Source organism: Manis pentadactyla, chromosome 16, assembly GCF_030020395.1.
Source record: "Manis pentadactyla isolate mManPen7 chromosome 16, mManPen7.hap1, whole genome shotgun sequence".
NCBI lineage: Eukaryota > Metazoa > Chordata > Mammalia > Pholidota > Manidae > Manis > Manis pentadactyla.
The window spans coordinates 27,728,693-27,752,015 of NC_080034.1; the positions used below are offsets into that span (position 1 = coordinate 27,728,693).

At 54.7% G+C, this 23,323-nt stretch overlaps 2 protein-coding genes across 5 annotated transcripts; one reads left to right on the top strand and one right to left on the bottom strand.

Annotated features, from left to right (window-relative positions):
- Window positions 1–949: 949 nt before the first annotated feature.
- Window positions 950–15,357, top strand: TCTE1 (t-complex-associated-testis-expressed 1). Of its 3 annotated transcripts, none has more exons than XM_036927379.2 (5): window positions 950–1,375; window positions 7,804–8,183; window positions 9,135–9,703; window positions 11,751–12,293; window positions 13,685–15,357. In XM_036927379.2, exons 2-5 carry the CDS (start codon window positions 7,889–7,891, stop codon window positions 13,892–13,894), a joined length of 1,617 nt encoding a protein of 538 aa, XP_036783274.2. In that variant the 5' UTR covers window positions 950–1,375; window positions 7,804–7,888; the 3' UTR covers window positions 13,895–15,357. The 3 variants fall into 3 exon arrangements, with proteins under 3 accessions (XP_036783274.2, XP_036783276.2, XP_036783275.2); XM_036927381.2 differs by having other exon boundaries at window positions 11,751–12,200; XM_036927380.2 differs by having other exon boundaries at window positions 950–1,350.
- Window positions 15,358–17,300: 1,943 nt separating this feature from the next.
- TMEM151B (transmembrane protein 151B) lies at window positions 17,301–22,698 on the bottom strand. Of its 2 annotated transcripts, none has more exons than XM_036927377.2 (3): window positions 22,331–22,698; window positions 19,718–20,158; window positions 17,301–18,559 (listed from the first exon to the last, which is right to left on the bottom strand). In XM_036927377.2, exons 1-3 carry the CDS (start codon window positions 22,451–22,453, stop codon window positions 17,414–17,416), a joined length of 1,710 nt encoding a protein of 569 aa, XP_036783272.1. In that variant the 5' UTR covers window positions 22,454–22,698; the 3' UTR covers window positions 17,301–17,413. The 2 variants fall into 2 exon arrangements, with proteins under 2 accessions (XP_036783272.1, XP_036783273.1); XM_036927378.2 differs by having other exon boundaries at window positions 17,302–18,541; window positions 22,331–22,682.
- Window positions 22,699–23,323: the final 625 nt, after the last annotated feature.

Consider the following 23,323-nt stretch of genomic DNA (forward strand, 5'->3'; position numbering starts at 1 on the left):
AGGCCCTGAGGGGGAGGTAACCAGGCACAATGAGCTGGGAGAATAGCAGGTGATGGGGTCAGAAGAGCTGGGGCCAGAAGAAGCCCACTCAAAATGAATTGTCCAGCAGCTGCCCCGAGCCTGAGCTGAAGCTGAAGCTGAACATGGGCAGCTCGGTGCAGGGGGCGGTTGAGAGGTGGAGAGCAGCCCTCCTTCCCTACCACTGTGAATCCATTCAGGACCCAGTCAAAAGCTGGAGCCCCACCTCTGTTCCCAATCTCTGTTGCTGGATGAAGGAAAGGACCTCCAGGGACTCAAGTCAAAGGCTCCCTGGCTACGAAGTTCTAGAACCGTTAAAATTATTAGAGCAGGCCCCACTGGCGTTGTCTCCTGCACAACTACTCACTCTCGTTGAGGCACCCCTGGAAGGGCACCGAAGGACCCGAATCCCAAGTGCTCAGGCCTGCAGGGTTTCAGAGCTTTTCTTACCTCGGCATCTTGGCAACTGCATCAGCAGCCACCGTTCAGTGGTATCACAGAGGGCCCAGCCCCTTTTACACGTGGGCACATGAGTTCTGTGCCCCTGATTTATCTGAGCTCCTAAGATATTAACTTATACAGTGAACAACTAATAATCCTCAGCAGAGCTGAAATTAAAGCTAAATTCCACGTTCTCATGCAACGTCCCACTACCCTGGTTGCCCCTCTCCTGAAGGCCAGTTTCTTACTAACCAACCCCCGAAAGTTGGCCATTTCTGCCTCTCAGGCTTAGGGCTTACTGAAGGAGCTCTTAGGAGGCCTGGAACCTTCTGCCAGGTGGCAGACATCAGCCCTGTTTACATCCTGGAGGAAGGTGGCAGGCGCCTCTGCAGGGATGGGCAGCCCACAGCTCTTCCGTAGGCTTAGATCAACCGGAGGCCTCGGCAGTCCCAGGTGCCCAAAGCAAAGGAGGACTGCTTGCTGATGCCTTCGTGGACTTCTTTCCACTCACCCCCTCCAGCCCCAATGCCACACAGAGGTGCCAAGGAGGAACAGCACTGTAGTCTACGAGCCCTGCCCTAGACGCCGACTCCACCTTCCCCCAGAAAAGCCCACCCATTCCTAAACCTACCCCAGAAACAAAGCATGCCACGAGGTTCCCACCCCGCACAGCAGCCCCCCGCAGCACACGAGAAACGTCTGTGCATTAGCCCCAAGTCAAGGCGCGAAGCGACCACCATCCGAGGACAGCGCTGCGAGCTTGCGCAGCCCCCCGCGGAGACGCTGTGCACGCGCAGGCGGTGTCGCTCGCAGGTGCCCGGTCCCCGGACCCGCCCCTGGCGACGCGGGGCGTCCCTAACGACAGCCGCGGCGCTGGGGGACTGCGGGAAGGTGAGCGCCCAGGCACCGGGAGCGGGTGAGGCGACCTCCGGGGCTCCTATCGGGCTGAACTCTCCCTGGCCCCACTCCCGCCCGCAGGGCCCGGAAGCCCCTTCAGCGCCCTCAGTCCGCAGGTGGCTACAGCCTTCGATCCCACGTGTGGTGGGGAAAGGCGGTCTGGTCTGTACCAACAGGAGGCCGCCAAACCCCCACCAATTTGAGACGGAAGCTGTGCCTCCTCACCCTCTACAGCCACTGTCTGCAAACTGCCCCAGAGGCTTAGGGTCTTCGAGGAAGGGAAGGGGGACAGTGAGGAGGAGGAAAGGGGAGAGTGGGGCATCAGGTTGGTCACGGAAGACAAGTCTTGAGCCCCGGGGGCTCCAGTCTTCTCAGGAAGGCTGATCCCTGTCCGCAGCTCCTGCAGGCAGCTATCCCTCCTGCTGATCCAGAAGCTTCTGCACCTCCCTCCTTCCCTCTGCAGGGCCGGTTTCGCTTGGTTACCAAGGAGACTCCAGGGTGGCTTCACCCCAGGGGGTTGGGGGAGGTACTCCACTGGCCTTTGGAGCTGAGCTCCCTTGCTGGAGTGTCTGAAGTAAAGGTAGGGATGAGGGGTGAGGAGTGACCAGGGGCACAGAGGTGCTCGTGAGTCTAAAGAGGGCCAAGTACTTCAGCTTTTCAGTTAAGAGGAAGGGAGGTGAGGGCACCTGGGAACCAGGGATGTGACGAACAGGAAGGGAGAGGCCCCCCAGCACCTTCAACTTTCCCGTTTGGGCAGGTGGGAGGAGCTGCTGCCCACAGTTTAGATTTAGCTGTGCAGGATGGAAAAGGTCTGAGACCTCAGAGGAGAGAATGTGCTGGAGATTCAAGCATTGAATCCTAGATCTACGAGAAACATTGACGGAGTGAGCCTCGGGGTAGGAGGGCACAGCTCTGCAGTATGCTCTTGGGTGTCCCTGGAGTCCCAAGCCGAAGGATTTAGGTGACAGTCCAGTTCTGCAGAAGGATCCCATGCCTGGCAGCTGTCTGGCGGGTGGGGGAGCCTGGGCTGTTTAGTCCAGCCCCAAAGACTCACCGAGTCTGGAACAATTTAGGAAACCACCCCAATGTATTCTTTTCCTATGCTTCTGTGTATGGAAGACAGGGAAGGCTTTGGACAGATAACAAGTAGACCTAGACTTCACCATTTACTAACCATGTGACAAGTTACTTAAGCTTTCTAAGCTTCTGTTTCCTCATTTGTGAAGTGGGGGTAATAGTGTTATAATAACAGTAACAATCCTCAATCATAAATTCAAGGATTTAGTAAACTTATGTAGGTAAAGCGTCTAACATCTTCATCATAATATCTAACCCATATCTTGAATATTGGCTCTGGGCCAGCATTATATGAAATGTTTCACACACATTAGCTCCTTTATTCCTCTGAATCATTTTATCAAGTGGATAACATTAATTACCAGCCCCAGTTTACAGATAAAGAAATCGAGGCTTCTCGGGGTTAAATGACTTGCCCGGGGTCTCAGATGTTAGGGGCAGAGCAGATCTGTGTGTTGGAGAGTTGATTCGTATGCCTCCTGAGTCCTTGGGAAGCTGCTACGCTGCCTCCTGCTGTGCATATGCTATTGAGAGCCCAGAACTCCATAAATTGTAGCTATAGGCAAGGATATGGTTCCCAGAACACTTGTCCACCAGAAACAATCCATCAAATATGAGGACAATTCTGGCCAAACTGGGGCATCCTGCTAGTATCCTGAAGTAATGCTTTAAATTACTTCATGTGTGGGCATGTAAAGAGCAGACCTTAACACCCCACCCTTTGAGTTATGGCCTGCCTGTGATTTCAGGACGCTCATCCTAAGGACACAGAGTGGGGACCTGGGGGAGGAGGACGGGCCTTTCCCCAGGGATTGTGGTCCTGGGCTGGATTAGGCTGTTGGAGACACAGCAGGCGGAGCCCAACAGGCCCATGAGACAGGCATCAGGAGATGAAAGGTCACCGGGCATGTCCTCACTTTCTCCTTCTGAGGGCAGGGTGTGCCCTTAGATGGTGACACCAGGTGGTGGCACAAGAGGCACCCACTCCCGATGGCCCCAACTTTGTCTCAGGAATGTCAGAGAGTATTCCTGCCCCAGAGAAGGGCTGGAGGCCTTGAACATGCTTCCAGTCTTCAAACTCTGGGATTCTCTGATGGCCCTATCGGTTCCCCCAAGGAGAAAAGGCTCTAGAAGGGAAGGTGACTGCTCTGCCACTTCTAGGGCTGCCCTCCATAGGCCCCTGGGTTGTCTGGGTGCTCCTGGGTCCCTTGGCTAATGGGTATCTACTCATTCCCCCAGACTTCCCAGGAAGGTAGTGGCCCTTACTGCCACCCTCAGCTGCGGATTGGTGATGCCCAGGCTTGATCAAGGCCACCCTGTGAGGTAGCTGGAGTTATCTCAGGTCTCCTGCCTTCTGATTATCCTGCCAGCCCTCCCTACCTTCTGCCCACTCAGTGGCACATTTTTCTTGCCCCTTTCCTACCTTTGCTTTTTGGATCTGAAACTCATTCACACTGAGGTGTGGATGACTAATAAGAGGGGATATATATATATATATAAAACTTCTGTATGCTTAAACTGTAAGAATATATCACATGACTTCTACATTTTTTAAGTTTGCTACTTTAGTGTCAGTGTATATTTCATAATTTACTATGCTTTTATTTGATCTAAAATGAGATGCATTTTTAAAAAATAGTTCAAAGTTAAAATATGGGTATATAAGCACACACATGAACGTAATATTAAGATTTCATTTCTTTGGGGGAAGCTGCATTTTAATGTAACTGGGATGAAAGCCTTATGTTAGGATCCTGAGATTCCCATCCTACGGGGCCAAGGCTTGGGTCCTCTCCTAGCCTGGGGAGGCCTTCCTTGACAGGCTCTCTCAGCATAACAGTAGGACCCCTGCTTCCCTAGGGACAGGCTTTCTTCTTTCCTGGTGGAGGGCAGAAAAGTGGGGGGAGGGGACACACTGTGTAACTGTGGAAGAGCTGTGCACTATGGCTGGAGGCAAGAGACTACCCTCGGGCCCTGGCTGCAGCCCCCCTAGACGCCAGAGGACCACACTGGATGGCAGATGGCTGCTGGTCAGCTGAAGCTGGGACCCAGGTGGGCAGTGAGTGAGGCCCTCAGCTAAGGCCGCAGCACGAAGGGAGAAGAGGGGCTGCTGGGGTGGGATGCAGAACTGAGTGGACACAGCGGTAACCATCTGTGGGGGCCCGAAGGAGAGACGTGATTCCCCAACTTCTGGTTCAGGCACCTGGATGGCCAGGGGAGGGCACCCTGAGTTCTCCTGCGGGGCTGACTGAGTTTGGGGGAGCTGGGAAGCCATGCACCTGAGCATGGAGCTCAGAGGAGGGGTGAGAGCTGCAGCCACCAGCAGGTGTGAGGCCGGGCGGCCATGGCAGGTCCCTAAGAAATGCAGCATGTGAGGGGTGGGCAGGGTGAGAGGAGCCTGTGATGAAGAGAGAATGATCTGAGAGGCCGAAGGCCAGCCCAGTGAGTGGCCACCGTGCAGTGGCTGAGAAAGGCAGGGGTCAAGCGCACGACCTGCCAGAGGGGCCACACACTTTATATCATCTTTATAACAAACAAGGGGGCAAGGAGTCTGTCTTCCTCATTATCCTTTTAAATATCCTTTGTCTTAATATTTTATCAGTTTTTAAAAATTGACTTAAAATAAACATTTGGAACTAAAATCCTCCTTGGAAGAATCCTCTGCCTGGTAATAACTGGCTTGCCAAAAATATTTTTGTAATATCTATATTTTTAAATAAAAAAGTGGTTAAGTGAAAACTGTCAACTCTGACCTTATTATAAGGTTAAGGGTTCCACCATTTGCCCTAAAAATGACATCAGACCTGGTTACAGAGGTTTCTGTAAACGTTGTAAGACACCAGGGGCTCTTTTTAAACCAGCCGTGCACTCAGAGCCCATAAAGGGGCCCTTGGTCAGTGCCTTTCTTCTGAGGAGGCTGCTCAGGGCCCTGACCGCCCCAGGTCGGATCCTGCAGTGTCACACCCAGAGGCAGGCTGCAGGCAGCGCTTGGACCAGGCCCTGGGAAACGCTGCTGGGTCCTAAGGCAGTGAGACCACAGCCACCCTGGGCCAGAGGGCTTCCTGCCCAGCCCCAGGCGGCAGGAGAGGGAACCCTACCAGAACGGTGAGGCCAGGATCCAGGGCAACACCCACAAGTAGCCTGCCCCCTCCATCCCTGGCTCCCTTGGGTGTGGCCCACCCAGTGTCCTCTTTGGAGGGAGTCTCAGGAATGCAGATACAGAGCTGGCAGGAGCTAGGCTGGCCTGTTGTCTCTTTCCTCCTCCTCTTGCTCAGTCAGCCAGGTCCCTCCATCCTTCTCTCCAGCTCGTAATACCACCTTTCCTACTTTGCCCTTTACATCTCTTTCACTCAAAGACACCATCTCAGGTCAGCACTCAAGAAGCAGGCCTCCAGGGTATCCTCCAGCCAGGACGCCGTCCTTCATAGCCTTCATCCTCCACACACACACCCTAGAACTCTTTCCAAATATTATCAATAGTATTGAAATATTATCTCAGAGGAATCTCCACAACAATCTGCACAGGACAATATTATTATCCCATTTTACAGATAAGGAAACATCAGCTCAGACAGGTTAAGTAACTTAGCCCAGGTCACACAGCAAGTCATTGGCAAAGCCAGAAATGCAAAGTCATCTGGCACCTCTAAGTAGCAGCCCCTCCCTGCCACACTTTCTGAGGGCCATCAGTCAAAAAGCATCATCTGGTTATTCCATAATTCTGGACACAAGCTGTTTGTGAATTTGCATTTGCTTTCCATAAGGGTGTCACGAATATATAGATATCTTCCCTACAGTGCCTCCTCGTGCTCCTCTTCTAACACACACACACACAGAGGCTCTTCCTCCTTGAGATGCCTGGAGGGCCAGGGCGTACCATCTGGTACCTTCCATCTGCCAAGGACACCTTTGCTAGTTCAGAGTGTTCCTCCCACTGGCTACTATACAGTGCATCGAATCAGGGAGCAAATCTGAGGGGAAACTGTCTAGATGTGGAGATGCATGTGGAGCAGCCCCGTTTCCACCAGTACTGTCAGGGCAGGGGCACGTACAGCAAGGGGGCAGGAATGGACAAATGGGGGGGGCAGGTCCCCAGCTCCAGCCCCAGATACATCCTCTGTCTTCTGTCTTCAGCCCCAGATTTAGCTGCCTCTTTGCCTCCCACGCCTTCCTGCTGCTGTCTGGAGTGCCGGGAGGCTGGGAGAACCAGGAGGAGTGGGATGGGAGATTGAAGGGAGGGGGCTTGGAGCCAGAGCGCTCAGAGGAGAAGAGAACCTGCTGGCGGCCTGGTAGGGGCGTGGGTCTGGCTCCTGCTTCTTCCTCTCAGCCTGCACGCTCCAAAACAGCTGCCATTAGCCACATGTGGCTATTGAGCCATCAGATTTTGACAGCTTAATATGAAAATATATATATATATATATACACATATATATATACACACACACATATGATATCTCATTAATAATTCTTATATTGACTACATATTTAAATTATAATATTTTGTACATACGGGGTTAAACAAAATTAATTTCACCTGTTTCTTTACTTTTTTTAAGGTGGGTACTAGAAATTTTTAAATAGTATACATGGCTTTTGGTTTGGCAGGCATTATATTATAATACATAATACAATTAAACATATATTATTATATTCCCAGTGGCCAATGCTGTTCTCAACCCCATTCTCCTGGTCAGGCAGTTCTTCTCTGTAAAATACTTAGTGCAGGAAACTGTTTTGAATTAAGTTGTTCTTTGTTACACCTCAGTCTTTTGGCAATACACACCCCCACTTTTCACCCTCAGAGGAGCAGTATCCTGTAGGGTTAAGAATATGAAGTTGGTAGACTTGAGTTTAAATCCATCTTATTTACAAGCTGTGTGACATTAGGCAAGTCAGTTAACCTCTCCATGCTTCAGTTTCACATCAGAAAAATGGGAATGAGTAACTATCTCAAAAAGGTGTTTGTAAGGATTAAAGGAGTTAATATGCACTGAGAACTTTTTTAAAAAAAGAGTGTCCTGCATACAGCAATTGCTTGTAGCTCTGTAACTGTTATTATAAAAAACTGGAGGCTGCTCCATGTTATAGTCTCATGTGTCAGAGTATCCTATGCCTCTTTGGGTGTATTATTTTATTCCTGCCTCCCAATCATCTCATTGGTAACGGTTGTCCTCACTTCACAAAGGAGGAATCTGAAATTCAAAGAGATCCCTAGCTTGCCCAAGGCCACACACCTAGTCAGTGGAACTTGTACCTGGATCGGCCCTACTCCAGAGATTGACCCTTAAGAACCACTCTGTGCTACCTCTTTTGGTAAATGCCCACCAAGACCCTTCAAAGTAACACCTCTACTCCCTCCTCTTGCTGCAGGTTCCCACCAGCACCAAGAACCTGCCAGTGTCCAGTGTGAGAAACTTCCTGTCACAGGGCCATCACCAAGGGACCACCTGCTTCTATGTTGCCAGTCTACAACATGGAGGAAACCCTAACACCACCGTCAGTGTCAGCCCCTAGCCAGTCCTCAGTCGTCACCCAGGACTGGGCCTCCACTGTAGGCCAGGCTTCGAGCACAGGCCCACAGCCATCAAAACCCTCATTTATCCCACCCCCGCTGAAGTCAAAGGGCCGGAATTCTGGGGCCAATGTACGTTGGATGCGCAGGATCATCGCTGAGGATGCTGAGTGGTCACTGGCCATCGTGCCTCTCCTCACAGAGCTCTGCATTCAGCACATTGTCAGGAACTTCCAGAGTGAGTCTATCCCTGCCTTGGGCAGGAGGGAGAAGGCCAGGAGTGGGGAATGATGGGTGAGGATTGCCCAGGGGTGAGAACTCAGAGGTTGGGTGCTGGGACACACAGTCTCCACATTCACACTTAACACTCAACACTTCCCTTCCTCCCAGGACCAGGTCAGTTTCTCCTGCTGTCCCCGCTTCCAGGTCTCACCAGACTCCCACCCACACTGTACCCTCCATGCCTATGCCCGCTCCTCACCCAACTGTATCTGTCTCCTACTCCAGAAAGCCCTCCTTGGTTGAGCACCCTCCCCTCTCCTGGAGTCTTCCATGGCGTGTATAGGTTCTTGGTTTGTTCTGTACTCTATACTCTGTAGTGTTCATCCTTTTCACAAATTGCCAGCCTCTCTTACCAGACAGGGGGCTGCCCCAGGACAGGACCATCATTTTGTCTAGAGCACCTCTCATGACCTGACCTACAATATATTCGTTTGACTTGCTCATGTCTACCTCTCCTCATAAGAGGGAGTGGCTCCCTCTGTTTTGCTTATTCTTATATCCTCAGCACTTAGTACACTGTCTGGTACATAGTAGGTACTCAGAATTTTTGTTGTTGTTAAATGAATGAATCAAATCAAATCGGGAAACTCTGAACTCAGGGATTGTCTCCTTCATCAGACTAAGTGGTAACTGAGGGCCCACCTGAGATTCTTCCTCAAACTGGGATCTCCCTGAGAAAAGAAGCTAAAATGTCCTACTTCAAAGACACCCCTAAGCCAGGGGCTGCATATCCCCCTCAGAGTGAGCCTTCCTGAGAGTAAAGCTTGTCTCTCCTCTCAGACTCAGGCTTCCTGAGAACAGGGAGGACCTTTTCTTTCCTTGGTGCCCCTAGGCAGGCCCAGCCCAGGGTACCGTGTGTGGCATTCCCAGCACTGTGACTCCTGCTTTCCTTCCTCTCTTCCCAAAGACAACCCTGTCCTGAAGCAGCTGCTCCCAGAGCACCAGCAGAAGGTCCTGAACCACCTGTCCCCTGACCTGCCTCTGGCTGTGACCGCCAACTTGATCGACAGTGAGAACTACTGGCGCCGCTGCTGCACGCAGCGCTGGCCTGTGTGCCATGTGGCTGAGTACGGCGGCAGCTGGAAGCGCATGTTCTTTGAGCGTCACCTGGAGAACCTGTTGAAGCACTTCATCCCAAGCACCACGGCCCCTGCCGTCATCCTTGACCTGCTGCCACTCTGCAGAAACTACGTGCGCAGGCTCCGCGTGCATCAGTTCCTTCCTCCCGTGCAGCTCCCATCCCTGCCCAGGAGCAGGGAGCAGACTGACTCAGGCAGTGAGGGAGAGACAGAGGAGCCCGTCATGGACCACTACCAACTGAATAACCTGGTGGCTGGCCTGAGCCATCTGGAGGAGCTGGATCTGGTGTACGGTGTCAAGGACTGTGGCATGAACTTTGAATGGAACCTCTTCCTCTTCACCTACCAAGACTGCCACTCCTTGGCGGCCACCATCAAGGCATGCCACACCCTCAAGGTACCACCCACCCCAAGTCTTCCCCATCTCCGTTCTCAGCCTCTTTCTGATTCCCTCTCCCCTCCACTTCCTCCTCTATTCTCCTCTTCTTCCTCCCATCTCCCTCCCTGCACCAAGCTGGGTTTTAGGGATGTCGAGATGAACAAGGCACCACCCTCTCATTCATTAGCCATTTATCCATCCAACAAATAGCTGCACCCCAGGCCCTGTCCTAGGTGCTGAAGATTCAACAATGAACAAAATTTTACCAATTGCACTCTCTGTAGCTAACAGTCTGGTAGGATAAAAGGCACTGATCACCAAGCATATATATGTAAAATTGCAACTGGGGTAGGGTTGCAATAAAATAAGTTGGAATTTCAGATACACAGAGCATAATTTTTTTAGTATAAGGATGTCCCAAATACTTTTGTTGGGAGAGGGAGAGCCTGTCAGGAAATCAGAGGAAGAAGAAAGGGCGGACAAGGCATTGTATCCCAGAGCCCAGGGAGGAGTGTGCTTCAGGAAGAGGAGGTGAGTAGCAGTCGGGTGGGATGGAGCTGAGGACTGCATTTAGCACAGGGGAAGGTCACCGAGAGGGAGCTGCAGCAGTAGAGGGCCAGGATCCAAGGCCAGACAGGAGTGGTATATGGAGAGAGTGGGAAGTGAGGAAACAGGATGCCTGTGATCAGCTTTTTCAAGAACTTGGCTGTGAAGGGAGCCAAGGGCAAAGCAGTAAGAGATGAGGGGGTTGGGTTTTCTTAGAAAGAAACTTGCATGTGTTTACAATAAATGTAAGCCTTCATCAAACTGCAAGAAAGGGGATGAGTACGGGAGGGAGACACAGGTTCACTCACCAGGGAGGTTCCTGAGAAGGCAGGAGGTGGGTACCTGGGGCTGAGGGGGGCACCTGGGGCTGAAGGGGGGTGGTTGCTTCAGGCAGAAGGGAGGGTGATGTGGTGGGCAGCCATGGGTTTGTGTTTGGTATTAGGAAAATGGGAGGTTCCCTTTCAGCGGCTAGGGAGGCAGGAGACTCACCTGCTGAAAGGAGGCTGTACAGTGGACCCCCTGACATCTGAGGAGGCTGGAGAGAGATGGGAAAAAAGTTGTTGCAGATTATGAGGGAGTATGTTGTCCAGAAAAACAGAGTGAATTGGCACACAGCACTGACGGCCTATTGGTGGCTCCTGTGATATCACCCAGTCCTTCCTATAACATGACATTTTCCATCATGACAGCTGCTTGAGCACAGACATGCAGAAAATAAAGAGTGGGGTTGATTCAGGGCTGGAGCTTTGCCAGCTAGATGCAATGAAAAATTGAGGGGAACAAAAGACTCTAAGCTGGCTAAGAGGGACATAAAGAAAGCACAGGACTGAAGGGACAGGGAGAGGGTGGTGAGGCCAGTCACACAGGGTCTCAAGGAAGAGGGAGGCACGGACTGAGCCAGTGAGAAGGAAAGGGGTAGGGGATGCGATCTCCCGTTTGTAGCGTCAGTCCTACCGTCTTTGATCTTTTCTCTCCATCCTTCCACTTCCTGTTTCTCACCCTTCCCACTTTTTCCCTGCTTCTTACCCTGGCAGTCTCCTTCGAAGAGTTCCTCTCCTTGCCATGGTGGATCTTAGCCAGCCGAGGAGCATGCAGTGAGAGGCTGGGGCATCAAACCCGGATGCAAAGCCTGCCTCCACAGCTTAATCACGGTGTGACTGGACCAATGCTCTATCCACCCTAAGCTTCCGTTTCCTATCTGTAACATACAGAGAACTAGTTCTGCCTTACTGGGATACTGAGGATTAGAGATGATGGTTATGAAATGTTCTAGCAGCATGCCCAGCACATAGTAATTTCCCAATAAATGGTAGCTTTTCCCCCCTACTGCCTGCTACCAATTCTGCACTACTCTGCCATACCAGATAGACCTACTCCACACGGGAGCCAGCCAGATGGCCAACACCAGGTGAGCAGAACGTCAGGTTCCGTGTGGCTCCCTCCTCTACCTGCAGAGGGCAGGTAGGCAGGCAGATCATCCCCCACTGCCAGGCTCTGAAGACCTTCTACCTGCCCACAGATCTTCAGGCTGACCCGAAGCAAGGTGGATGACGACAAGGCACGCATTCTAATTCGCAGCCTCCTGGACCACCCTGCCCTCGAGGAGCTGGACCTGTCGCACAACCTCATTGGGGACCGCGGTGTGCGTGCTGCTGCCAAGCTGCTGAGCCACAGCCGCCTGCGTGTGCTCAACCTGGCCAACAACCAGGTGCGTGCACCTGGCGCCCAGTCGCTGGCTCACGCCCTGGCACACAACACCAACCTCATTTCCCTCAATCTGCGCCTCAACTACATTGAGGATGAGGGTGGCCAAGCACTTGCTCACGCCCTGCAGACCAACAAGTGCCTCACCACGCTGCACCTCGGCGGCAACAAGCTGTCTGAGCCCACTGCCACACTCCTCTCCCAGATGCTTGCTATCAACACTACGCTCACCAGCATCAACCTGTCCTGCAACCACGTCGGGCTGGTGAGCACCACTTCTGGGGCAGGCAGGGCCCAGGAGGGGCCCCAGGGCCTTGGGGGTGGAGATAGAATCCATCTGCCATGGGATAGTCACGGGGTAATTGTTAAGATCACAGATTTTACCTGGTTCTTATCCCAGCTCTGCTATTTAGCACTCAGTAAAGTTACTTAATTTTTTAGGCCTCGATTTCCTCATCTGTAAAATGGGGAAAATAATAGTATCTACTAAGGATTCTTACTAGAAGGATTAAATGAATTATACTTATGAGGCAGTTAACCATTACAGGCACGGGCTAGGCCCTTGGCAATTGCTAGTTCTTACTGTTCCTCAGGGTTATATACTACTTAGTGCCCAATATCTATTAGTTTTCCATTAAGCCTCACAGTTATCTAGTAAAATGTATATTCTTAACCCCATTTTACAGATGGGAAATTGAGTCTCAGAGATGTTAGTCAGTTGCCCAAGAATATCTATTCAGTAGAAAGTGGCAGAGCTGTGACCAAACCCAGGACTGACTGGAAGCCTGGGTCCTTTCCCACAGACAGTGTCTCTCAGATTATCGTAACCAAGTCTCAGAGTAAGAAGTGCAATTTACATCCACACCTGGAGAACACAGACATCAGTATAATTGACATTTACTTTTACTGCTGACATGTGCTGATGTTTTTCCTTTATGGTCTACTCTACTTCATTTTTAAAAAATGCTTCTGTAACCCATTAAATTGACTTTGCAACTCGTTGTTGGGACACATCCAAAGAGCAGCAGTATTTTGACTCCCAGTATAAAATTATTTCACATCAGGCCTGGGCCCGAAGCGGCTAGGGCTGAAAGGAGAGGTGAGAAGGGCCCTCCATGTGCTCTAGCTTAGGGCCCTGTGTCCTCAACCAAACCTCCCCAGAGGACAGCCGTCCTCACACACCTGCTGTCTCCAGAGGGGTTGCTCGAGGCTACAAGTACTGGGAAGCTTAACCTATAAACGGCCTAAACAAGAGGAATATTCATTATGTCCCATGATCAGAAGCTCATGACAGGGAGCTCTGGGGTCGGTAAATTCCTCGGCTCTGTGCCATCCTCTGCTCTGCCCACCCAGCCATGTGGCCTTGTCCACTCTGGTGCTTCTCCCTTGTCCTCTCTCCAGAGGGAGGAGAACCTTCCCAGAAGCCACGCCCTCCAACCTCCTCCTCACCTCTCATTGGCCAGATCTGTCCCACATGCCCAGGGCTGATCCAGAGGAAAGGAATGGTCATCACTGCCATAGAACCATATTTTTAAACCACTGGGGCTGAAAAATCAATTTAGTGAATCTTGAGTACCGTTTTTCTCATAGAATAGGATAGGATAGAATAAAATAGAAAATGTCAGTGTGCTACACAAATAGGTTAAGTATTATCCTGTGAATTTTTGTTCCAGTCACATCTCTATATAAATAAGTGTATGAGCCTGGATGGTGATGTAAATGGCCCATTTCCTTGTGCTCCTCTCCCAGGATGGCGGGAAGCAGCTCCTGGAAGGCATGTCAGATAATAGGACCCTCCTGGAGTTTGACTTGCGCCTCTCAGACGTAGCCCAGGAAAGCGAGTACCTCATTGGCCAGGCCCTCTGTGCCAACCGTGAAGCAGCCCGCCAGCAGGCCTTGAATCCCAGCCACTTCATGTCACCAATCATTGCCAAGAGCCCTGAGAACCCTGCGGGATAAGATGGGGGACAGGACTGGGGCAGCAACCAGACTGGGGCCACTGCCCCAGCCCCATCCCTCATTTCATGCCCCTGCCATGCCTGCTGCAGAGTGTCACACTGGTCCAGGGAAAGGGGTGAGGGGGAGACCACAAATATCCTTGGGGTGTGGAAAAAGATGTGAGGAGAGGGAAGGGCCCAGGTGGGGAAAATGGGGTATGAAGGGAGAGGATATTACCGGACCCCCTGAAGTGACCGATTCTTCCAGAAGTAGGGAAGGCACAGAGGACTGAGTGACTGTGCCTGCCCAGGGGTCCACCCATCTCCCTGACTCCCCTCGCCACCATTTTCCTCTCTCCTGAACAGATCTTTGACCTCTTTCAAACACACACACACACACTCTCCTCTCTCTCCCTGTCATCTGGCCACAGCAGAGCTTTGCCTGGCTCTTTGACCCCAGACCTGTTACTTGACTCTGCTTAAGTGATCCAGTTCTACAGGCCCTGTCATACCCTAATCCTCCCCCCAACCCTGCAACCTGGGAAGGGGGAAAGAGGTGATAGGAGGGGCTCAGACCCAGTGGTCTCCCCAGAGAGCTTCTCATGGGAGGGCAAGATGGTGGGGAAGTGCCATGCTGGGAAAGCAAGTCAGCGAGTCATCCACAACTTTATTGTCCATCAGTTTGATTTGTACAATCTTTGCGCTTGGAAATCTACGACAGAAAGGCCACAGTGTGATGCACCCAATTGACAGAGACCTGTCTTTTCCCCAGCCAGGCCCAGCCCACCCTGCAAGCCCTTATCCCCAGGATACATGAAGCCCTCCAGGTGCCCTCCACAATTCCTGTCACTCTGTGGCTGCCCACCCTGGGGCCACAACCACAGGAATCACACTAACCCACAGGGCCCTGAGAGGACCTGACTGAGGCATTCAGGCTGAGCCACCTCTCCCACCCTCCTCGGGCTGAGGAGCCCAGAACCTCCAGCCCTGTGGTGTTTCCACAGTCTGGGTTATGGGCTGCAACCACAGCCTAGGGGTGCCTGCTATCTGGGGACTCTTTCCAACAAGCAGGCTCTGAGTGGAGCACCAAAGGGGACTTGGGAGTGACTGCACGTGTGTGCCTGTCGGGGCAACCTAGAGTCTGTCTGTGTCTGACACCCTCTGACAGTTCTGGAGTGAAAACGTGTAGATGTGAGGGTATGTGTGAGTGTGTAAGTGTGTGTGTACATAGCCACAGCTGCTAGCAGAGGTTCTAATTAAAGAAACAAGAACATTCAGCGTGAAGTTTAATTTTAGAGATTAATTAATTTTCTGGTTTTCATTTTCCCTGGCAATCAATAAAGCTATCAAGAAAATAGACCAAAGAATTGGTTTCTCTAAGTCTGTGCATGTGTGGGAGGTGAGGCTGTCTGAGGAGAGCTAGGCAGAAATGGTCAATCCAGGCAAAAACAAGAGAGGCCCTCCTCTCCCCTCCTCCCTGCTCAGGCTCTCTCTCAGGAGCACTCGTGAAGGGGAGGAGCTCTTCCCTCCCTGGTGAAATAAAGCGGCCGATCTGCCCCCACACAAGGACATTATATCCAGGTGCCAGCTGGCCAGGAACTGGGGCCTGAGGCCACACTCCCCACCTGTACCTCACAGATGTCCATTCAGAGGAAAGAGGGTGCACCAACCACTAGGCCCCCAAGGAGCACAGACTCAGGGGCCAGGCAGGGTCTGTGTTGTTAGGCAGGTGGCCACTGCTGCCCAGAGAAATCTAGTGGGCAGATGTTCCCTCCTACCCAAGCCTCCCTTTCTCCAGCCTCTTCTCGCTTCCCACTCAGCCATCTCTACATGAAAGTAAAGCTCAACTCCCATAGGCTAGGGGCTGTGGGGTCTCCACAGTCTGTGCCTCCCAATCCCCAGGGAAGAGGGGCTGGGAGCCAGAGCAGATGTTGTATAGGTGGAGGCCACGCCCTTGGCAGGTGAAGGTCCCCTAGGCTGGAGGCAGAGAGGCTGAAGGAGGGGAAGGAGTAGCTCTGATGGCTCAGGCAAAATGAGAAATATCAGAGGTGAGCAATGTCAGGTGGACCAAGGGTTATCCTCTTGAGCTTGAAATGTGAGCTCCGTCCCTGGGTGCTAAGTCTGCTGGGAAAACTTGAGCCAAGGGAGTTGGGAGGGCAGACGGGGTTGGACACAGACATGCACACTGAAGCACATCAGGGGCGAAGTGGTGGGGGAAAGAAAGTGGCATCAGAGATTTGGGGGAATAGGACATGGGGTCAGTGCCCTGGGGTGGTGGCAGGATGCCCCTTTGAAGACCCTGGGACACACAGCGTTTGGAGGGCTTCAGCTCACAGGATAGGGAAGGGCAGAGGGGTCAGGCAAATTTGGAGAACTCCTGCCTCTGACCCTGCCACCGGAATTATTTATCCAGCTGGGGCTTGTAATGTCGTCAGCCCTGCAGAGGCAACGTGCAAGGACATCCACTCTCCACTCCTCCCAAGTCTGGGGGGTGCACAGGCTGGCCCCACTGACATCCCACCTTTGGAGGTCCTTTCACTTTACCTCCACTGCCCTCTACTCAGCAACTCCCACCTGCTTCCAGGACTCCCCTTGTCACCCAGGTCTGTCTCCTGCGCTCCCCGCTCATTCACCTTGGCCAGCTTTGATGAATGCCCCCTGGGTAGCAGTATACCGCCCTCCCACACCCGTGTTCAGAGGCTGCATTTAGGGAAAGGACTGAGGTACACCGCACCCCACATTTTGCCACTGCCCTTCCCCTCCCCTCTGGCAGCAGCTCTTCTGAGCCAGGGAGAGGAGGAGAAGAAGCGGAGTGGCAGCTGTGGTGAGCACAGTCCCTCCAGACCAGAACCCCAGGCGCCCGGTGAGATAAACAACAGGAGGGGAGTGACAGAAAGGAAACCCCGACCTCTGGGGCCAATGCCAAGAAGAGGATAGGATATTTCCATGGTTCTACGATGGAGTACCGGCCTCAGACCCGGTGAATTCATCAGCTGGTTGGAAGTCAGCCCTGCTCTTCACCAAACCACGGCCTCCTCAGTAGAGAGAGGCCACAGGGGGCCCAGGCAGTGAAGGAAGGAAAGCCCCCGTTTCCCTTCCCCAGGCCTCAGAACCTCCCCAGCTGCACGGCGAGGGCCTCTCACATGAGATGAGGCCCAACTCGGGTCCCACCGCACAGTCGCCACATTAATAGTCTGAAGATCCTTTGAGAGCCTGGACAGGAGATATCGGGTGTGGGTGTAGGAAGGGGATGGAGTCCCCTTAGGAACTCAGGGGCGGGACTGGAATTGACAACTTTGCCCGGGTGGGATTCTCCGGAGCTGCAGCCACCTCCCACCCATCTGTCTATGTACAGGGAAGGCGCGCGTCTCGGGTTCCCCCGGGTCTGTCCCGCACACCCTTACCTCACCACACCCCACCCTACCCCACGCCGTGCCCAGCACAGCCTCAGGCACCATCGTGACTGCCCCTGCTGCACGCAGGGGGCACCATCCAGCGAGGGGCAGGAGGGAGGGGGGCGGGCAGGTCCAGGGGCCAGAGGTCACAGTGAGGTCTCTACGCAGGAGCCGTGGCGGTGCAGCGGCCGGTGGCTGTGGCCCAGACATCCCTCCTGCCGGTGCACAATAAGGACTGGGAAGTAGAGGGCGTCGTGGTAAGGCGGCGGCGGCCCGGCCTCCTCCTCGTCGTCGTCCTCGTCGTCCCCCATGCTGGCCTGGCTCGACAGCCGCGTCTGCTCCGTGGGGCAGCTCGCCTCGTTGATGCTCCCGCTCCGGCTGCGCCACAGGCAGCTGCGCCGGGAACCGTAGAGGCGGCCGAGCGAGAAGCGGCTGCCCGCGCAGCCCGGCCCTCCGCCGGGCCCCGGGCCGGCCCGCGGACTGGCGCAGATGCTCAGGGCGCTGCGCGAGAAGATGGACGAGCTGCTGACAGCGCGCTGGCAGTGCTCGCAGCTGCGGCGGTACGGAGCCACGCCCGCGGCGCCCGGGCCGCCCACCCCGCCATAACGGCAGGTAGGCGCGTAGCCGCCCGCCGCACTCCCTGCACAGCGCGCCCCCAGCCCCGCCAGGTCCATGAGCACCGCTTCCGAGTAGCTGGGCACGAGCTGCTGGTTGGAGCGGATGTGCCACTCGAGCTCCGTGCTGTCCACAGTATTGACCCGCGGCAGGCGGTGGGTGAGCGGGGGCAGCAGCTCTTCGCTGGGGCTCAGGCCGCCACCCGCGCTGCTTGCCGAGCCCGGACCCTCCAGGCCGAAGAGCTTCTCCACGTGGTAGTGCGCGTAGGCCGTGCGGTACTCGGCCAGCACGCGCAGAGGCCACGACAGCGTGAGCAGCGCCGCAGCCCAGAAGGCCGACGAGCAGGCGTACCACGGCGGCCTGGCCGGGTCTGGGAAGGCCACCATGAACTCGCGGAAGTCCACGTTCTTGAGGTGCATGCCCTCGCGCGCCTCCATGTAGTCGTCCAGGCCCTCGTTCTCCGCGAAGAAGCGCGCGCGCTGGCACAGGTACGCATTCTCGGCCTCCACGCTGGCGAAGCTGAAGCACTTGGTGAAGCGTAGCCGCGTGGCCGGCGCGCCCTCCAGCCCCACCAGCGCCTTGGACACGTCCCGGACCCCGCAGCGCGCGTAGTCGAACTCGGCCTCCGCCACGTGCGTGTTGACACGCTCATGGTAGACCTGCGGCGCCGGGGAAGGCTGCGGGAGTCGCTTCTGTCTGCTCACCCTCTTCCACCCCATCACTGCTCTTGTTGCCTGGTCAAACCCCAAGCCTGTCCTGGGTTAGATCCTGACTGGAGCCTGGTCAGATCTTACCTGGTTTATAGTGAAACTGAGGCCCTCAGCTTGATCAGTGAGTTAGCGATGACTAGAACTCATCCCTACCTGCGTGCATTCTAATTTTAATTAAGTTCTGCTTCTTCTGGGGGTCAGGCCCTGGCCTAGAACTACCCCTCCAGCTTGCTTGGCCCTTTTGCCACTGACGCTGTTATCCCATGCTGCCTCCTCATCACAAACAGCCTGCTTTTCTTCCCTTTTAGAAGTGTGTTTCCAAATGGGCTCTCCAGAGGAGCTCCCTGTCCAACACCTTTGTCTTTGGTCTCCCTGGACCCACCTTAGCTTTTACCCAACCTCCTTCTAGATTCCCGCAGGCCTCAGGCTCTGTTTACCCATCCCAGTACTGAGACAGAGGTCACCCACGTCTGGGAAAATCTCTCCCCCCTCTTCCTTCAGGGCTTTCCTATGTCTAATCATGGTGGATCCAGGAGGTGCTGATTGACACCCCCACACTCTCCATGGGGCCTCTGGTGCCTACCTCCACCTTTTTGCCAGCTGACCCCCACCTCTGGGAGCCTTGGACTTCGGATCCAGGGCCCTGGGTTTGAGTCTAGTGCTACCACTTAGAAGCTGAAGACCTTGGGCAAGTCACTGAGCTTAGGTCTCCTTGCCTGTGAAAGAGAAACCACCTCACTGAACAGGTGAGAGCATGCTGTAAGACTACGTTATGTGAAGCCATCTCCAACCAATAAACACAGAACAGTATAGACCTTGGAGCCAGACTTCCTGGGTTCAAATCCCAGCTGTACCACATACTAACAATTTGACTAATAAAATGGGGTAATAGTTACCTACCTCATAGGGTTGTTACAAGGGTTAAATAAATGATATTTTTAAAGTACTTATAGCACAGCCTGGCTTCTAGATAAGTGTTTGCTACTATTACAGTTTGTTATTGCCTTCCTGTTGCAGTACCCACAAGAGCTCATGCTACCTGCTCCTGCCCCTGGGGATATTTAAGCAGGGTCCCAGCATCCCCCTCCCATCTGGACTGGCCTGCACTCCCATCCAGCCCCTCACCTGGGTGGTGGTATAAGCGTCTCCATTGCGGTATCGGGTGACCTGGCGGGTGCGGCGGACATAGTGGTAGCTGATGGCCTTCCACCAGATACAGGGCGTGGCCTGCTGCATGCGGCCCACACGCTCCCGCACGCTGCTCACATCAACACGGTGCTGCAGCTCGTGGCGGGCTTGGCAATGCCAACACTCCACCAGGTAGACGGCGTACAGCATGAGCAGGAAGGCCAGGGGGATGTAGACATAGCCGTTGGAGCAGGGGCTGTCGTGGTACATGAGGCTGTTGCCCTGGTATGCGCTGCTGAAGGTGAGGCGGGTCACTGTGGTGACGTGGCACCAGGCCACGGCTCCCAGGCAGCCGTACATGAGCAGTGAGAGCAGCAGGCACTTCCAGTGGGACTCACGGCAGAGGGACTTGGTGAAAGAGGGCTGGATGGGACGCTGCTGCTCAGATGGGCAGGGAATGGGGACGAGATAAGTGGGGCATGAGACACAGTGGCAGGACCCAGCACAGGGATGGATGCAGGAATGGAGGGACAGAGGCCAGTACCAGAGATGAAGACAGAGACAGACAGGGATATGGAGAGAGAAGGTAATGCCGAGATGGGACCCAAGGACCAGAGATAAACACAGAAGTGACCCAGAATGAGCCATGGGGACAGGAAAAGGGCACAGAATGTCAGTATAGGGAAGTTCAGAGAGAGAGAGAGAGAGAGACACCCCAAGAGGCAGAGTGGTATCAGAGCCAGAGATGGAGAGAGGAGACCCAGGTAGCAAAGAAGACACAGATGGATAGGATGGCATCCAGAGAAACAAGAGTCCAAGGACACACAAGATGACAATGAAACAGGAAAAAGTGTGGATGGGGAAGACAGGGAAGGACAGACAGCCATCAGCAAAGGCAGATCGCCAGCCCAGACTCCTTCCATGTGTTCCAGGAAAGGGGAGAGGGACCCACTGACATCACCTTCCCAGTTAACAGGTGGGGCCCTCACTTCTTCCAGATTCTTTTAGTCCTAGGTTCTGGAGGAGCCACTCCTCTTGACCTGTCCACTTCCCTGTCCCTCACAATCAGCCTCATGCCTCCTTTAGAGGTATCCCCCAGGCCCCCTGAGAGCCCCATTCTACACCCTAGCATCCTTCCCTTCCAAGATGGGAGGGAAGGTGCTGGCATCTTTGAGTCAAAGGCACTCCAGGAGGAGATTTCCAGAAGGGCAGAGCCATGTGGCTGGGAAGTGAGGATGTGAGATGGGGACTAGGGGTAGAAAGGAAGACATGTGCAGCCCAGACACTTGTCAAGGAAAAAAGAATTTCTGTACTCTCAAGGGGTTGTTAAAGCACTTGGCACATTCTGTCCCACCATCACCCCAGTGAGTTGTTTACATGTCTGGGTCCCCTACTAAACTAAGCACGTCTGAGGGCAGGGCCTTGTTCTCTTTGTATCCTAGGTGCCTACCGTGGTGCTGGCACCCAGCAGCCGCTTAATAGCTGAGTACTGAGTTGGATTTCTGGTGGTGGACTGTGCTTTCCCACTCCTTTCTGCTGTCTAGCTTTAGATCCCCACACACAGCCTCCTGCTGAGGTCCTGACCTATTCCTTCAATTCCTCGGGCCTGACCTGGAGGCTGCCAGGGGAAGGGAGAAAAGGGAGGAAAGGAAGAGCCCAGTAACAGGCGGTGGGCCCTGGACGTGGTGTGAAACCAGAAGAAAGATCTGGAAGTGCAGGTAGGTAGATGAACTAGGAAATAGCCCACAGCATATACACACAAGATTAAGGTAGGTACGTGTGCATTTGGGGGAGCCTTGTCCTTGCGGGGCTGTGCACTTGTGCCCACCTGGGTGTGTGCTTGTCTCCATAAGAGCACATTTGAAAGGAGCACTACCTGCAAGTCCCTGCCTGCCTGTGTGCTTCTGCCTAGTGCAGTGTGTGTGTGTGTGTGTGTGTGTGTGTGTGTGTGTGCCTGAGTGTGCGTGCAAGATGGGGGGGTTGCTCCTTGTACATGCCTCAGTCTCTTTGTCTCCAGGTTCAGAGGACTGAAAAAGTAGGGTCCCGAACTACGGATACACTTATACTAACACTCTGAAGGATCCTTGGGTTCAGGGACTCCGGGGGTGGCATGGATATTGAGAGAGAGAGGTGCACCCTCTCACACACTCTCCCAGGGACCCCAGGAGGGACTGCCTCTGTACACACTTGACCTTCTTAGGACCCCAGCTCAGGTAACACTTGCGTACCATTTATCCCACGGTCCTGTCTTGTCTCTGCAACCCCTACAAGTAGCCCTTCCTGGCCTTCAAGACAGAATACCCCACCGTTAAATGGATCCCGGCCATCATCCCCACCCCCATCCGCCCGGGGTCCGGGAGGCCCCGCCCCAAGCCCCTCCCCCTGCCCAGGACCCCCCCTAAGCCCCGCCCCCGGCGCGGTCCCTTCTCCGCCACCTCGGACAGCTCCGGCCGCCGGGCGGGGGCAGCGGCGCGGGACTGCGGCTGCAGCGGCCGGCTAGGGGTGTGGGGCGCCGGCCGCGCTGCGGCGGAACGGGCGGGGGCCGCGCGTGGCGGGGGATGGGGGTCGGGCTGCGGCCACACCCGGGGAAGGGGCGCCGCCGGCTCTCACCTCCTCTCGGGCGGGGCCCTCGTCCGCCGCCGCCGCTGCCGTGGGCTCCTCCAGGACCCCAGGGCCGCCACCGCCGCCGCCGCCGCCGGCGCTCTCTCCCGCGGCCGAGCCAGGGGGGGACATGGCGTAGAGTGGGGGAGTCGAGTTCAGGGCCTCCCGGGGGGCTGCCGGGGGCCGGGGGCATCCTGCGCGGGCCCTGGGAAGGGGGCGGGAGGGGGCGGGGCCCTCGCTACTCCCCACCCCCCGCCGGGGGGAGGGGGCCTGGAAAGGGCACCGGGGTTGAGGGGCTAGGGGCTGGGGGTGGGGTGGCGGGCTGGGGGGCCGGGCCGGAGGGGCCGGGGCCGGGGGCGGGTGTCACCTTGAGGCCCTCGCGGCGCCGCTCCACCTCCCGCCCGCTCCCGCCGCCGCCTTTTGTCTGAGCCGAGCTGGAGCCAGCGTGCCCCCCCTTCCTCCCAGCTCAGGAGCCCCGCCCCCGGCCCCCCAAACTCCGCCTTCTCCAAGCCTACCTAATAACCACCCCCCAAGAGGAGAAGCAACAGGGGCTCTCGCACCCCTTCCCCATTCCTCGCTCAGCCCACCGAACCCCTCCCCCCCACCACCATCCGGAGATCTTTGCCAAAACTCTCTCCCGCTGTTCTCCGTGGAGGGGACAGCAGCGGTTCAACCAAGATCCTTCCCCATACCTGGTTTCCGCAAGTTCCTGGGGCTGAGGGTGGGGAGAGGAAATTGAGTCTTGGAAACCTAGAGAAGATGCTTATTCTCAACTGAGTGGTAAAGGATTGAGTCAGGAGCCAGATTTCAGAGGCCGGACTCAACTGAACAGGGAAAAGACGAACTAGATGTGAGGAAGGACTAACAGAGGGCAGGGGACAGGGCATTGGAACCAGTCTTCACTGAACCATCTTCCTCCCGTGGAAGAACAGCCCCAGAGAAGCAATGAAGTCTGTACATTTGCCCTACACTGGAGATGAAGAAACCTGAGTTCTAATTCTT

Bases quoted from the DNA above. Each gene is read 5' to 3' on its own strand.
- TCTE1 (XM_036927379.2), top strand. From the start codon at position 7,889: ATGTTGCCAGTCTACAACATGGAGGAAACCCTAACACCACCGTCAGTG. The intron at 9,704-11,750 runs GTACCACCCACC...ACCTGCCCACAG, and splicing joins AGGCATGCCACACCCTCAAG to ATCTTCAGGCTGACCCGAAG. The intron at 12,294-13,684 runs GTAATTGTTAAG...CTCCTCTCCCAG, and splicing joins TGCCATGGGATAGTCACGGG to GATGGCGGGAAGCAGCTCCT.
- TMEM151B (XM_036927377.2), bottom strand. From the start codon at position 22,453: ATGTCCCCCCCTGGCTCGGCCGCGGGAGAGAGCGCCGGCGGCGGCGGC. The intron at 20,159-22,330 runs GTGAGAGCCGGC...CCATCTGAGCAG, and splicing joins AGGGCCCCGCCCGAGAGGAG to CAGCGTCCCATCCAGCCCTC. The intron at 18,560-19,717 runs GTGAGGGGCTGG...CGACTCCCGCAG, and splicing joins ACGCTTATACCACCACCCAG to CCTTCCCCGGCGCCGCAGGT.